Below are 16,283 nucleotides of genomic sequence, written 5' to 3' on the forward strand. Positions count from 1 at the left end.
TGAGTTACCAGGACTACCTCCAGATAGAGAGATAGAATTTGCAATTGACTTAGCACCTGGAACGGAGCCGATATCCAAAGCCCCGTATAGGATGGCACCCGTAGAGATGAAAGAATTGGCAAAACAATTACAAGAGTTATTGGAAAAAGGAGTGATCAGACCGAGTGTATCCCCATGGGGAGCACCAGTGTTGTTTGTAAAGAAGAAAGATGGGAGTATGAGGTTATGCATAGATTACAGAGAGCTTAATAAGCTTACTATCAAGAATAGATATCCTTTACCCCGTATTGACGACTTGTTTGACCAGTTGAAAGGAGCAGAATATTTTTCTAAGATTGACCTTAGGTCAGGATACCATCAGCTCAAAATCAAATCTGAGGATATACCTAAGACAGCTTTTAGAACAAGGTACGGTCATTATGAATTTTTAGTGATGGCTTTTGGATTAACGAATGCACCAGCAGCTTTTATGGATTTAATGAATAGAGTCTTTAAGAAGTATTTGGACAAGTTTGTGATTGTTTTTATAGATGATATTCTGATATATTCTAAGACAGCTGAGGAGCATGCAGAACATTTAAGAACAGCCTTAGAGATACTAAGAAAGGAGAAGTTGTATGCAAAGTTTTCTAAATGTGAATTTTGGTTACAAGAAGTTCAATTTCTAGGACACGTAGTGAGTCGTGAAGGAATCAAGGTAGATCCAGCAAAGATTGAAGCTATAATGAATTGGGAAAGACCAAAGACCCCCACAGAGATCAGGAGTTTCTTGGGGTTAGCAGGTTACTATAGAAGGTTTGTACAGGATTTCTCAAGAATTGCAACCCCACTGACTAAGTTAACTAGAAAGAATGAAAAGTTCATATGGGAAGAGAAGTGTGAGGAAAGTTTTCAGGAGTTGAAGAAAAGATTAGTGTCAGCACCAGTATTGTCCCTTCCAGATGATCAAGGGAATTTTGTGATTTATAGTGATGCCTCTTATAAAGGATTAGGATGTGCATTGATGCAACATGATAAAGTTATTGCGTATGCGTCTAGACAACTTAAACCTCATGAACAAAAGTACCCCACTCATGACCTGGAGTTAGCAGCTATTGTATTTGCATTGAAAATATGGAGACACTATCTGTACGGAGAAAAATGTGAGATTTATACAGATCATAAAAGTTTGAAGTACATCTTTACTCAGAAGGAGCTGAACATGAGACAAAGACGATGGTTAGAGTTGATTAAGGATTATGATTGTACGATTAAGTATCATCTAGGAAAAGCCAACGTTGTTAGGTCCAGATATGATTGTAGAAGGGGGGGGTTGAATACAATCAGTACCAAATCGTCGCGGAAGTGAATCTGATTGAATATGATTTGTTAATCAGATTATAATTAATTAATATAACAATGTTTGAAGTCGTTATATAATTAAAATGGTTCAGTTTTAATGTCCACTAAAGTTCGTAGAATAAATTCGACAGGGTATATTCTAGATTTTAGTGATTAAAACAACCGGGTTATCAAAGCACAGAAAACTGTGAATATAACGATCAAGCAAGTTACGAACAACTTGAAAGCTTTACAAATGCTTTGAATTACAAAGTGATGAACACTAAAAATGAAGAATGCAAAGCCATATTTATAGGCAAAGCATTTGTACTTGTAAGACAATTGAAAGACAAGACAATTGAGAGTAGCAAAGACAAAGTGGCAAGGGCAAGACAATTCTAGATTGCCTTGCAAGCACAAGACACAGCAGAAAGACAATTTTATAGCTAGCAAGACAATTCAGAGCTCGGTCAGACAATCTTCATTCGGTCAGACAATCAAGGATTGTCTTGCTGATCTTCATTCGGTCAGACAATCAAGGATTGTCTTGCTGATCTTCATTCGGTCAGACAATCTTAGATTGTCTGGGAAGCCACAGACATTGTCTTGCAGACAATTACTAATTCTCGGTAGGACAATCTTTTTTGTCTTGGCAGTGAAGCATTCGGTAAGACAAAGTCTAATTGTCTTGGCAGTTGATTCAGGAACTTAGTAAGACAACTGAGATTGTCTTGTAAGTTTCATAACATTCGGTAAGACAATCTAAAGAGATTGTCTTGCCGAATCCTTTACAAATTAACAAGACAAATCAGATTGTCTTGTTGCTTAAGTGTAGGTGATTAAAATGTAATTGTAGATTATATTTAAATAGAAAATTATCCACTTAATTAATTTAATCATATAAATTCATAAATTAAATTAATTCGAGAGTGAATTAATTTAACAAATAAATTACATAATTAATTTAATTATATGAGAAGTGAAATAATAATCTATTAAATATTTAATCACCCATTCTACAGTAGAATTGCTTCCCGTCTTCTTTTAAACATTAATAACTCCGTCTTGATCAGTCGAACGAACGAACCACCAACTCTGCTTGACTTCAAATATTTAATTTGAATAACTGATACACAGATGTACTGTCTGGTTCATCTGTATCTAGTTAAATCAAATATTCTTTGTCAAATAAACATTAAGAAATTGATTTGTTCGTCGAGTCTTCGTCTTGTAAGTACTTCTTCATTAAATGGAATCTTCTGATAAAATAAAGTATAGAAACTTTATATCTTCTGAACTCCTGGACGTGCCACAAAAGATTATTTGTGCACTGAGGCTTGAACATATTAATGAACTTCTTTCAGTGGTGTGCAGCAGCATCCTGGAATTTATCTGACATATAATTCCCATAAATCATTTGACGTTCTTCGTACGGATTCCGTTGACTTGCTATTTACTGAGCTTTCTTATCTGAGTTGAGTTGTACCTCTTTAAATACAAATAGGCTGAACATATGCCTTTCAAACGTTGTAGTGGATGCTTTAAGTAGAAAGGAGAGGTTAAACCTATTGACTGTGCCAGAGGAATTATATAAAGAGTTCCAGAAGTTGGAAATCGAGGTAAGAATTCATGAACCATCAGAGATAGCGGTGTATACCATGACCTTCCAACCAGAGTTATTAGAAAAGATTAAGAAGTGCCAGGAGGAGGTAATGGATCAGGATATAAACAAGTTAGTAGGGGAGGAGTTATGTACACAGAAAGATGATCAAGGTATTCTTAGGTTTTCTTCCAGGATATGGATTCCACCGGTGACAGAGTTAAAGAATGACATATTGCAGGAAGCACGCAATTCCAAATATTCAATTCATCCAGGCAGCACTAAGATGTATAGAGATTTAAAGGAGAACTATTGGTGGCCAGACATGAAAAGAGAGATTGCAGAATGGGTGAGTAAATGCTATACGTGTCAAAGAGTGAAAGCAGAACACCAAAGACCAAGTGGATTATTGCAACCTTTAGAGATTCCAGAATGGAAGTGGGAACATATTGCTATGGATTTTATTGTAGGATTACCAAGGACCAAAGCAAACCATGATGCCATTTGGGTTATAGTGGACAGACTAACTAAGTCAGCTCATTTTCTTCCGATCAATGAGAGATTCTCTTTGGATAAATTAATTCATATGTACTTGAAAGAGATTGTAGTTCGTCATGGAGTCCCCGTATCCATTGTATCAGATAGAGATCCACGATTTAATTCGAGATTTTGGAAAAGTTTTCAAGAATGCTTGGGCACTAAATTGAATATGAGTACGGCATATCATCCACAAACAGACGGCCAAAGTGAGAGAACTATTCAGACGATCGAGGACATGTTATGTGTTTGTGCAATTGATTTCAAAGGCAATTGGGACGAACATCTACCTTTAGTGGAATTTGCATACAATAATAGTTATCACGCAAGTATTGGGATGCCTCCTTATGAAGCTCTTTACGGACGCAAATGTCGATCGCCAGTATATTGGGATGAAGTCGGAGAACGCAAAGTACTTGGACCGGAATTAGTACAACAAACAAAGGAAGTCGTTGAAATTATTCAGAAACGACTAATTGCAGCACAGAGTCGTCAACGAAATTATGCAGATCAATCCCGGAAGAACGTGGAATTTGAAGACGGAGAAGCAGTGTTACTGAAGGTATCACCATGGAAAGGGCTATCCAGATTCGGAAAGAAAGGCAAGCTAAGTCCCCGATATGTCGGGCCATTTGAAATCTTGAGGCGTGTAGGCAAAGTAGCATACGAATTGGCGTTACCCCCGCAAATGGAGCACATTCATAACGTCTTTCATGTATCAATGCTTAAGAAGTATAATCCAGATTCGAAACATGTGATAGAATATGAGCCGGTAGAACTCGAGGCAGATTTATCGTATGTAGAAAGGCCAGTGGAGATTCTAGATAGAAAAGAGAAGGTGTTAAGAAACAAGGTAGTTAACTTAGTGAGAGTACTGTGGAGAAACCCAAAGGTTGAAGAGTCAACCTGGGAATTAGAAAGTGATATGCGTGAAAAGTACCCTCATTTGTTCACCTAAGCGATTCTGAGGACAGAATCCTTTTAAGGGGGGGAGGATGTAACATCTGGGATTATCCGTGTAATTATTTGAATGATTAATGAATATTATATGAATATTATGTGAATTTCTGTGAATTAATTGGTTCCTGTTCTATTAATTTAGTTACGTATTTCTGGTTAAATTTGAGGAATACCAATTTTTATATGCTCAGTACAAAATATAGTTTATTTAGATATTTTCATATCGATTTATGTATTGTCGTATGATTTTATATTTGATTTATGGATTTAATTACGTATATTACATTTAATTATTAATTATTTTGATTTTACGAAAACCGTCAACCTGTAACGGTACCGAGATTTTACTTCCCGAAAATTTCAACAAAATTCATCTTTAGCCTAATTTGAATATTCCGGACACTTTTCATGTTTTGACTTTTTCGATCCGGAGTACGGTTTGTTCCGGAGCCGGTCCGGCGGAGCTTTTCGGTATTTTAAATTATCGATAATTATCTGGTTGTCTCGATAAACGTGAAACTAGATATTTTGATTATTATATTATTTCTTATCTCGTAATAAGTGCAAACGGGAGCCGCATACTAATGACTGATTAAAAAGCCCCGTTTTGATAGTTATCTCGAAAACCGGTACCGATTGGACCTGTTTTATTAATATAAAGCTATTAAACATTGTATTCTCGTGTCATATATGATCCAGAGGGGTATTAATTATTTGTAATTATAAATAGCCTTAACCGTACTTTAATTCATTGGGGAAATCATAATCTCAGTTAAACACGGGTTTATCGAGAGAGTGTTCTTCGTGTTCTTGAGATTCAAACGAAGATTTGGAAGCGTTATCGGACTCAGATTTCAGTGTTCAAGTATCCAAATCGAAGGTTTTGGCGAGTAGAATCATAATCCAACCTCAGAATCAGTGCAGAATCATCAGGTGGGTTCGGATTTTTGATTTTAAATTCGGATTAAATAAGCTTTAAATAGGGCTTTTTGATTTTGAAGTTATTGATGTGTTTTGATGATTGTATGTTGTAGAGAATTGAATTGTGAGCATTTTCATATATTATATGCTTGATTTGGAGTTCAATAACATGTAGAAAAGTCAGTTTGATTATTGAAACTGTGTTCTTGGTGTTCTTGAGTTTGTTGCCGGAAAAGTTTGAGTTTTGGCCGGATTTTTCGATCCGTTAAATCTGGGTTGATATGGATAGTACCATTAGGAAGAGCATGTGAAGAGGAAGCTAGTCATGTCTTTAAATCGTGTGTTGGAGCTCGAAATCGAGCTAATCGGAGAATTAAAGTAACTCGCCACCGGCGAACTTCGGAAGAATTTTCCGGCCACCACACGCATCCACCATAAAAACTGAAGCCACCAACGTGTTCCTCGTGTAGAGAGCTTCAAATCTACACCTTGGTGTTGAGTTTGGAGCTCCGTATCGATTTTCCGGCGGAAATCCGGTGAAGATCGCCGGAGATGGTGACCGGAGGGGTCAAATTGCAATTTGACCCCCGAACTTTTGAAGATGTTGCAATCAGACCCTGTAGTTTCTGAATTGTCAGTTCGGTCACCCCTAAAGTTTTTAAAACTATCATTTTAAACCCTGAACTTTTAAAATCTTTGGGAAAGTTTTATTTATTTAATTTAATTTTGAAAATCATTTATGTTAATTTCAAAAAATTAGTTTTAATTATTTATTAATTCAAAAATAATTCTGATTTAAATTATTAATTAATTTTAATTAGTAATTAATTATTATAATTAGTCAATTAATTTAAATATTAATTGATTAATTGTTTTAATTAATTATTAATTAATTATAATTGATTTATTAATTAGATTTAATTATTTTAAATGATTTTAAAATTCCGAAAAATAGTTTCGAGCTTTGAAATATTATTCTAAAACATGTTTGAAGCTCGTTAATTGATTTCAAAAGATTTCGGACTTGATTTCGAGTACCCAAAATTTATTATTTATTTATAAAATGATTCTCTGACCCGTTTTAATTCCGAAAAATGTTTTAAAATCCATATCAAATGCCAGAAAACTCCTTTTAACTTCAAACCTTCTTTGAAAGATGAATTTCATTAAATATCTTATTTGATATGTGTTATGTGATATCTGATTGATGTGTTACGTGTCTATGTGAATCTTATATGATTGTTTTGACATATCTTTTAATCCGTAAATCGGATTTGGGTGAAACGAAGGGTAGATAGAAACTCGTTGCGAAGGTGTGATAATAAGAATAGTATGAGATTATATATTGATAAAGAATTATTGTGATTAGCAGAAGAAGCGAGACGTAGAAAGGGAAAGCAAGTGGTGATAGAGTAATATAGCGAGCAAGCATAGTTGAAACTTGAGATCAGCTATATAAGGCAAGTTCCCTGAGACTTTCCTTCAGATATCTACTGTATCTGTTGTGATTATTTAGCGAGTTTTTTTTTAAGCACTGTGATCTAGTGAATTATAACATGGATTATTTATCCTAGTGATTTTTGAACCTTCAACCAGATTCCTTGAATTATAATATGGAGTATTTACTTTGTTGATTCTTGAACCTTTGACCCGATTCTTTGATACCTGCTACGAAACCTATTTCAATTGTAAACCTTCAATCTTTAAAACTTCTAAATGATTACCATAAGAACCTAATTTCATTTCAAGAACATACCCTCGATACCTCAACCAGTTACCAATCACACATCCTTCAGACCTTAACCACATGATCAACACCAAATAACGTTTGTTATGACATATACCTTACAGTTGCTTGATTCTTTCCATAAACTCAAGTTTATTGATCTTAAAAGTATTCATTTATACTTGGATCCTGTTTGTGAACCTAGAACCCTTCTTCATATAAACATTAAACTTTGATATACTTTGTCATCCAATCATGCGATATCTGATTCTTTGATAAACCCTGAAGTTGTTCTCATTTCTCTTCTGAAATACATCTGAGACACTTTGAATAGTGGTCTGCTTCTGCTTCAAAATTTATTTATGATATTGGTGTTTCGATTTTATTGAATAATATTGTTGATCATCTTGATTGTGATAGAATTGGATAGTTTTCTAAACTTGGACCAAATGAATGGTCAGACCAGATGAGTGGTCGCTTTAGGCCAATGTGTGCCTTGGATCCAGTAAACGAGCATGGTGGGACCTGCTCGGGGTTAGTGTCTGACTGATCAGCAGCCTAACCTTTGATTTTTAAAAATAAATTTAATATCCAATTCTAATTGATACTCTAAAAGAAAAACAAATCTTGATATTGAGATTGATTCCATTAGACACTGGTTTCCTTCAGCTTATGATTAATATTTTAAAATTGATATTGTTATACTTGCTGAGCTCGTTAGCTCACTCTTGCGATACTTTATGTTCTTTCCAGTGAAGGCAGAGAAAGTTGGTAACGATGACCCTCAGGCTAGTGGTAAGGCCAGGATTTCAGGCTGAGAGATGGAGAGAGCTATCAGCAGCAATTGGCTTTTTATATATGTACTAGTTTGAATAACAAGACACAAATGATGTGTAAGCTTGTAAGAATTAAGTTTATATTTTGGGATTTGGGTTTGTAATAATTAAAGTTATGTTGTGGCTTGTTTTATACTTTAACCTGTTGCGATCCATGGACAGTTAAGGGTCACTGCATATATTATATTAATTATAGGTTTATGTTATGGTGTGGACCCCAAACTTCTGACCCGGGTTTGGAGGGCGTCACAATAAATGCCAGAGCTCAATATATAAAACTTGAAATGTAGTTGTATTTTTGAAAACTTGGTATGTGTTTTTGTCAAACTAAAGCACACACTCAAATATATATATATATATATATATATATATATATATATATATATATATATATATATATATATATATATATATATATATATATATATATATAAACGAGTAAATTATCAAAACAAGCTTAAATTCTTGATTAACAAATCTCACTTTAATTTGTTGTTATAATTTGAACATTAGATTGTTACACATTTACTGAGTAAAAGTATGTGAACCGTGTTAAAACAACGTAGTATGTTAAACTAAATTCAAAATGAATCCATCATGTATCATTAAACCATTGTGTTATAGGCGTTTTTGTACACAATGTAAAGGGGAGGACGCGCCCTCCTCGGACATGGTCCGGGAGGTGCGGTCTCTTGTCCAGTAAGAAGAACATGAAGACAAGGAAGAGGAAGGACGCGTCTCCCCGCGAAGGACGCGCCCTTTGACTTAGGAGGTGACATAATTATGAAATACATGAGAGAGAGAGAGGATGAGTGAGTCTCCGTGACGACCCTCCCGAGGGATATGAAGACCAGTTACCAAGCTCATTTGGTAGTTATCAGGCTCATCTGATAGTTCCCGGGCTCATCCGGGCATGATCTACAATCCTCAATCCTGCTATCTGCCGAGTTAACCCTCGTGTGGGGGCTTGAGGTGATCATGGTTCTTGAAGGCCCTCCGGGGTAATGTGAAGGCCGATCATATGTCTGAATCCTGTATTCTGGTGAGTTAGCCCTCATTGGGGGATTGAGACGATCGTGTAAGTTGGTTCCTTGTCTACCTTACTTGAGGATGAAGACCTCACCGGGAGGTGAGGACATGTCCCCGCACCTCGAGGGATCAGTCATGGCTCTCCCAGATGACTTCTCCGTAAGAGTCATGGTAGATGCTATCTCTCGTAGTGGAGATATCGTTGAATCCGTGGTCTGTTTGGATTAGGAGTCTGAGATAGTCATACTCAAGACTAATTCTAAGAGGAGTAGGACTCTCCAGGATGGGCCTTCGGCCTATCTCCGACCTTATCGCCAAGAGGCCTAGTCCTGATCAAACTAGGACTCCTGGTTCCATAGAACTACGTATGGCTTGATCCCCTATATAAAGGGGTACGTAGGCACATCAGGGGGAGATATCGAGAGTTGTGAGAACGAGAGCAGAAATATATTCCCTTGATCTCAGCCACCCTCAAACACTTAAAACCACCGCCCACGGCGGATTTCCGTCATATAATCACCGTGAAACACCTTATTCCGGCAACGAACCTCACGTTTGTTGATTCACCAAATTCCTCTATCAACAAATTGGCGCTAGAAGGAGGGGACTAGGTGAAATCTCGAAGAGGAAGAGATGGCCAATCACGATGATGACCCATATGAAGGAGATTACTATGTTGAAGATGAACCAGTAGAACCATACTCACCGGTGCACATACAGGACCCCCGCACTTTGCCGAACAACCCACCCCCGGTTGTAGTCAGTAACACGGAGCTCCTTAGTGCCCTCCACCGAATGGAACAAAGTCAAGCGAGGTATGATGCGAGGTTAGATACCATGGAGTCTGTGCTCGAAGAACTCGTCCCTAGACACTCGCGCCATTCCAAAAGCCATGGCAGGAGAGGGCGTAGACGTTTCAGACGACCAACCCCCCGAATGTTGGAATACGGAGATGCGCCTCCCGACGCTAACCTCCCACCAGGAGCCATAATAAGCCAAGGAGTCTACGACGCAAACGGCGCGCCCCTGGACGTGACCACGCCTCCCGCACAAACGGGAGAGACGGGACAAGAGACGGTCAACCAAAACGCAGACGCCCGACCCCTGGCTGAAAGATTAGGTATCACCCCGAACAGCCTGGCTATGATTGTGCGAATGGCAGAACAGGAGCAGAGAAGGTCTTCCCAGGGAAATGGCGCGCCCCTGCGTCCTCAAGGGAACGACGCGCCCCCTGAGGCGAGACGTGAGGCAGGAACGGGCAGGACATACCGGGGAGTACGGGGAAGAGGAAGAGGCCTCATACCAAACCCAAAGGGAAGGCGCCGAGGGGGACCCGTGATAGAGTACCTTCCTTCGCAAAGCGACTCGAGCCAGCACACCCCGCACCCAAGAACCACGGGAAGGACGCGCCCCCTTGGCAATCAAGGAGACACGCCTCCCCAAGGCCCACCTGCTGCTAATCAACAAACCACGCCACCTCCAATCATAACTACTGCCAATCAACAGGCCACGTCACCCCCAATCATAACTACTGCCAATCAACAGGCCACGTCACCTCCAATCATAACTACCGTCAATCAGCAAGCCACGTCAACTCCACCCACTTCCACTCCACAACAAACGCTCACCCAAATCGCCCAACCAACCGCTACCCAGACTCTAGCCAACAACGTGCTTCAGACCACGGTGGCCAACACAAACTTAGCAACTGCTACCCCTCCGGTAAACACCCAGACCATCCCAGGAGTCGGAACAATCAACCCCGAAGACCTGAAGAAGTTACTAGCCCTTCTGCAAGCCAGCGCTGCCACGACGGCGCCACAGATCTCGTCACCATTTACCGCAGCAGTCCGCGAAGCTCAATTGCCAACCGGTTTCAGAAACCTGAATGCAGATCTCCGCTATCACGGGAATGCCGACCCCCGCGAATTCCTGATCAGATTCAACATTGAAATGGATTTATATCAGATCCCCGACCTGGTCAGGTGCAGGTTCCTAGCAGCGACCCTGAGGGACAATGCTCAACAATGGTTTCAAAAGTTGGGAGGAGGAGTCATCTCCTCTTGGGAAGGTATGCAGCAGATGTTCATGACGCAATTCCAGGCCGCAACCAAATACGCTCCACCCGTCACTACACTCGCCAATGTCAAGCAGCGTGACAACGAAACCCTGACCGCATATTTCAAGAGGTTCAATCAGGAATCCATGGGAGTGAAAGGAGCCTCGGACGAAACCCTGAAGAACTTCCTTATCGCCGGACTCAAGGTTGGTACCGACTTCTGGAAGCATCTCCAAGGGAAGGACCCGGCCTCTCTGTCCGAACTCTATTCCGCAGCTGAATCCTTCAAAAAAGTAGAGCAGTCGTTGGCCGAGAATCAAAAGGAGATCGCCAAATCTAAATATAAAAGAAAAGATCGCACTCCCAGTCCAGAACCAAGAGGACGCGCCCGCTCTCCGGGTAGGGTAAATATGACTTCAAGCAAAAGGACTTGGAGTCCTCCCCCGAGACAGTCAGGAGCATATACCCCGCTAACAGCCTCAGCTGAGCATGTCTATGCGATGACCAAGGATAAGGTGCCGTTCCAGAAACCTCAACCTATTCCCCAACATATAGCCAGAGACAAAAAGAAGTATTGTGACTTCCACGAATCAGCAGGACATAGCACCTCCGAGTGTCGGCATCTGAAAGAGGAAATCGAATATTTACTCAAAGAAGGATACCTAACGGAATGGGTAAAAAAGTACAGGACAGATCATCCTCCGGAAAGGCGCGGCCTCGGTGCTTCACAGAATGACAGAGCTGAAGAAAAGCAGAACGATACTCAGTTTGTGAGGGAAGGCAGCATCAGGAGCATATTTGGGGGACCTTACATAGGGGGAGGCAGTCGAAAGGCAATGGAGAAATATGCTAAGGAAGCGAAGGACTACCCTCTTACCAACGTGAACCATCTGTCGGCCAGAGCCCCACGAGTATTTAAGGGAGAAACCATGGACATCACCTTTACGGAGGACGATGCGAGGTGGGTACACCATCCCCATAATGATGCTTTGGTGGTCGCCATCCGCATCGCCACCTTAAATGTTCATCGAGTATTTGTTGACAATGGTAGTTCGGTCAACATTCTCTACTATGACACCTACAAGAAGATGGGATTACCAGACAAAGACATGACCGTAGAGAATCTCTACATATACGGCTTCGGAGGAGAGGCCATCAAAGCCAAAGGAACCATACGCTTGCCAGTCACTTTAGGAGAGGCTCCACGAGCGGCCACTCAAATTTCCGAGTTTGTGGTCATCGACCATCCCTCGGCGCATAATGCACTTATGGGACGCCCCCTCTTGAAGGACATGAGGATAATCACCTCCATTTACCATCTTACTTTGAAGTTCCCCACCCCTGGAGGAGTTGGTTGTGTGAAGGGATCCCAATATGAGTCTCGTGATTGCTATGGCCGGTCACTCAAGAATTTTCGAGACAGAAGGGGAGTGCCGCCCCACGAAGAACTTCATTCGGTCCATACTCTCTACCTCGTTCAGTATCCGGAAAGCGACAGCGAATACGCGCCCAGCCCCCCACTACTCAGGGGACGCGTCCCTCAAAAGGGCGAGCCCACTCTTGTCGATGAATCAACGTCCGAAGAATGTGAAGAATTGGTTATCGAAGTGGAAGAGGCGCCTCCGAGGAAAGTCAGAAAGATGGATCAAGAGGAGATCGTCATGGAATTAGAGGAGCCCTTTCCTCCCAAAAAAGCTTCTGATGATACGTCTTCAGAACCAAGGGAAACCCCGCACCAGTTCGACTTCGACTTAGACCCGAGATTACCCATGCAAGTGCAGAACACAGGGCCAGCTGAGGATACGATCGATGTGCAAGTTACACCGGGGAGTGATGGCAAGATCCTGAAGATAGGATCCAAACTAGGTCCAGAGATAAGGGGCAAGCTGATAGAATTCCTTACAAATAGCCTTGACGTATTTGCTTGGAGTCACGAAGACATGGTGGGGATAGACCCGGCAGTTATGTGCCATCACCTGAATGTCGACCCCTCTAAAAAAGGTGCTAGACAAAAGAGAAGACCCATCAGCGGTGAAAGAGCCGAGGCCCTGCAGGAGGAAGTCGATCGCCTCTTGAAAGCAGGATTGGTAAAGGAATCGTTCTACCCGAAATGGCTAGCAAACCCCGTACTTGTTAAGAAACCCAACGGGAAGTGGCGCACGTGCATAGATTTCACAGATCTCAACAAGGCGTGTCCTAAAGACAGTTTCCCGCTCCCTCGCATTGACCAACTAGTAGATTCAACGGCAGGACACGCCCTCCTCAGCTTTATGGATGCCTACTCGGGATACAATCAGATCCCCATGTATGAGCCTGACCAAGAGCACACTTCCTTCATTACGGACAGGGGTCTATATTGCTACATTGGTATGCCATTTGGGCTTATTAACGCAGGGGCGACTTATCAGCGATTGGTGAATATGATGTTTAAGGATCAGATTGGGAAGACGATGGAGGTATACGTGGATGACATGCTGGTCAAATCCAAGAAGGAAACGGACCATGTTGCCCACTTGTCGGAAATGTTCGAGATCTTAAGGAAATACAGGATGAAGCTCAACCCGCAGAAATGTGTGTTCGGAGTGGAGTCAGGGAAATTCCTGGGATTTATGGTTAACCACAGAGGCATAGAGGCCAACCCAGCAAAGATCAAAGCACTACTGGACATGAAGTCTCCAGCCAATATTAAGCAAGTGCAAAGTCTGACAGGAAGGATAGCCGCCTTGAACAGGTTCGTGTCAAAATCGTCAGAAAAATGCAAGGAGTTTTTTAAGGCCATAAAGGGCGCATCTAAAGATTTCGAGTGGACGGAGGAATGTGAGGATGCCTTTATAAAAATCAAAAAGCACTTGGGCGAACCACCCCTCTTGGCCAAACCTCAGGAAGGGGAGACGCTTGTCCTCTACTTAGCCGTTTCAGATTACTCCATAAGTGCTGTATTGGTGAAAGAAGATGAGGAGGGACAGTCCCCAATCTACTACGTAAGCAAGAGGTTGCTAGATGCCGAGACTCGCTACACAAGTATGGAAAAGCTGGTATATGCCTTGGTACATGCAACTAGGAAACTGCGGCCATACTTCCAGGCTCATAAGGTGGAAGTTAGGACGGCGTACCCTCTCCGACAAATTATGCATAAACCAGAGGTAACCGGCAGAATGATGAAGTGGGCAGTCGAGTTGGGGCAGTTTGACCTAGATTACAAACCGAGAACCGCCATCAAAGGACAGGCCCTAGCAGATTTCATATTGGAATTCCCTGAAGATGGAGAGGAGTCTGGTCTCCTGATCAAATATGATCCCGACCTACCACCGCAGCAGGCATTCCCCAAGGAAAGCATACCCGAACTCTGGTGGATATTGCATACAGATGGAGCAGTAAATAATGAAGGAGCGGGAGCTGGGATAGTGCTCGTAAGTCCGGAAGGACATAGACTCTTGAACGCAACTCACTTTACCTTCCAGCTCTCGAACAATGATGCAGAGTATGAGGCCCTGATCGGAGGGCTCAGGCTTGCCCTTGAAATGAAGGTGAGAAAGCTTGTTATAAAGGTCGACTCCATGCTGGTGGTCGAGCACATCAAAGGAGGATACCAAGCAAAGGGACCTAAGACGGCGATATATCTTAGGTGTGTTCAGGGATTACTGGATCAGTTCGAAGAAGTGCAAGTAAACAGGGTGCCCAGAGAATTCAACGGGGATGCCGACGCTCTCGCAAAGTTAGCATCTCAGAAAGATCCGGCCCTATTGGGAGTTATCCGCCTAGAGATACAGGAGGTACCTAGCATCCCCGAGCTTGAGGTAACAGAAATACAAGACAAAGGTGGAAAGTTAACGTGGATGACCCCAATCTGGAAATACATCAAGGAGGGTACGCTGCCCGAAGATAAAGCTGAAGCCCGAAAGTTAAAATACAAGGCTGCCAGATATGTGGAATATGATGGGAAGTTGTACAAAAGAGGCTTCAATCAGCCCCTTCTCAAATGCATAGATGGGGAGGAGTGCGCTTACGTGATGAGGGAGGTCCACGAAGGCATATGTGGGAATCATTCGGGAGGTAACTCCCTAGCCATGAAAATCTTGAGACAAGGGTATTACTGGCCAACTTTGAGGAGCGATGCTTTTAACTTCGCCAGAGCATGTGATAAATGCCAGCGATTCGCCAATTTCACCAACAGCCCGGCCACGTCTCTCACCAGCATGACTAGTCCTTGGCCCTTCGCTATGTGGGGGATAGATTTGATCGGAGAACTCCCCAAAGCCAAGGGAGGAGTGAAATATGCAGTAGTGGCCGTAGACTACTTCACCAAATGGGCAGAGGCCGCACCCTTAGCCACCATCACAGCCAAGAAAATAACGGATTTTGTTTTTAACTCTATTGTTTGCAGGTTCGGAGTCCCTTACAAGCTAATCTCGGATAACGGAAAGCAGTTCGACAGCAAGGAACTAAGAGGCCTATGTGAAAATCTTGGAATCAAGAAGGATTTCGCAGCAGTGTATCATCCCCAAAGCAACGGGCAGACAGAGGCGGTCAACAAAATCATCAAGCACACTCTGAAGGCAAAGTTGGAAGATAGCAAAGGGAATTGGCCAGAAGAACTCCCCATGGTCCTATGGTCCTACAATACAACTCCCAGGACAACGACTGGGGAGTCGCCCTTCGTCCTATCTTATGGGTGTGAGGCCATGGTCCCAATAGAGATTGGAGCAGGATCGCTCAGGAGAGACTACTTCGACCAAATTGACAATGATGTGAGTCAAAGACTATACTTAGACATGATTGAGGAAATCCGAGCTACATCACAGCTGCGCTTAGCCGCTTACCAACGTAGGACGGCTAGATATTATAACAGCAAAGTGAAGGCTCACCCCTTCCAAGTTGGAGACCTCGTCCTCAGGAAGGTTGTGCTCAATAATAGAAATCCCCAGCATGGAGTCTTTGGAGCCAACTGGGAAGGACCCTACAAAGTCAAAGTCATATTATGGAAGGGTACCTACAGATTAGAAGACTTAGATGGAAAACCCGTTCCAAGACCTTGGAACGCGGAACATCTAAAGAAGTATTACCAGTAGCTATAGGCTACGTAGACTAGCAATGAATAATCATCATACCTAGTCTAGGGGAGTAGTGTACATATGCTCTTCTTTAGACTAAGGCCCTTGCTAGTCTCTTTATATCCCCTTGGAGTTAACAGCTCCCTGGGACGGGTGCGGTTTCGTACTCGAGCGCATTAGTTATCAGATTTACTATGGGCCAGAGGCCGTGACATAATTCGATTTAGTTATCAGATCTACTATG

General features: G+C 41.9%; 1 protein-coding gene and 1 long non-coding RNA gene across 2 annotated transcripts; both read left to right on the forward strand.

The window, feature by feature from the left end:
- Positions 1–5,176: 5,176 nt before the first annotated feature.
- Positions 5,177–8,033, forward strand: LOC135149126 (uncharacterized). The gene is made up of 3 exons (XR_010287252.1): positions 5,177–5,350; positions 6,711–6,798; positions 7,818–8,033. It is a non-coding gene; the product is annotated as an uncharacterized LOC135149126 (long non-coding RNA).
- Positions 8,034–9,562: 1,529 nt separating this feature from the next.
- Positions 9,563–16,057, forward strand: LOC135149265 (uncharacterized). Its single transcript, XM_064084476.1, has one exon. It carries the CDS (start codon positions 9,563–9,565, stop codon positions 16,055–16,057), a length of 6,495 nt encoding a protein of 2,164 aa, XP_063940546.1.
- Positions 16,058–16,283: the final 226 nt, after the last annotated feature.

Source organism: Daucus carota, chromosome 9, assembly GCF_001625215.2.
Source record: "Daucus carota subsp. sativus chromosome 9, DH1 v3.0, whole genome shotgun sequence".
NCBI classification, from domain to species: domain Eukaryota; kingdom Viridiplantae; phylum Streptophyta; class Magnoliopsida; order Apiales; family Apiaceae; genus Daucus; species Daucus carota.

Bases quoted from the DNA above. Each gene is read 5' to 3' on its own strand.
- LOC135149265 (XM_064084476.1), top strand. From the start codon at position 9,563: ATGGCCAATCACGATGATGACCCATATGAAGGAGATTACTATGTTGAA.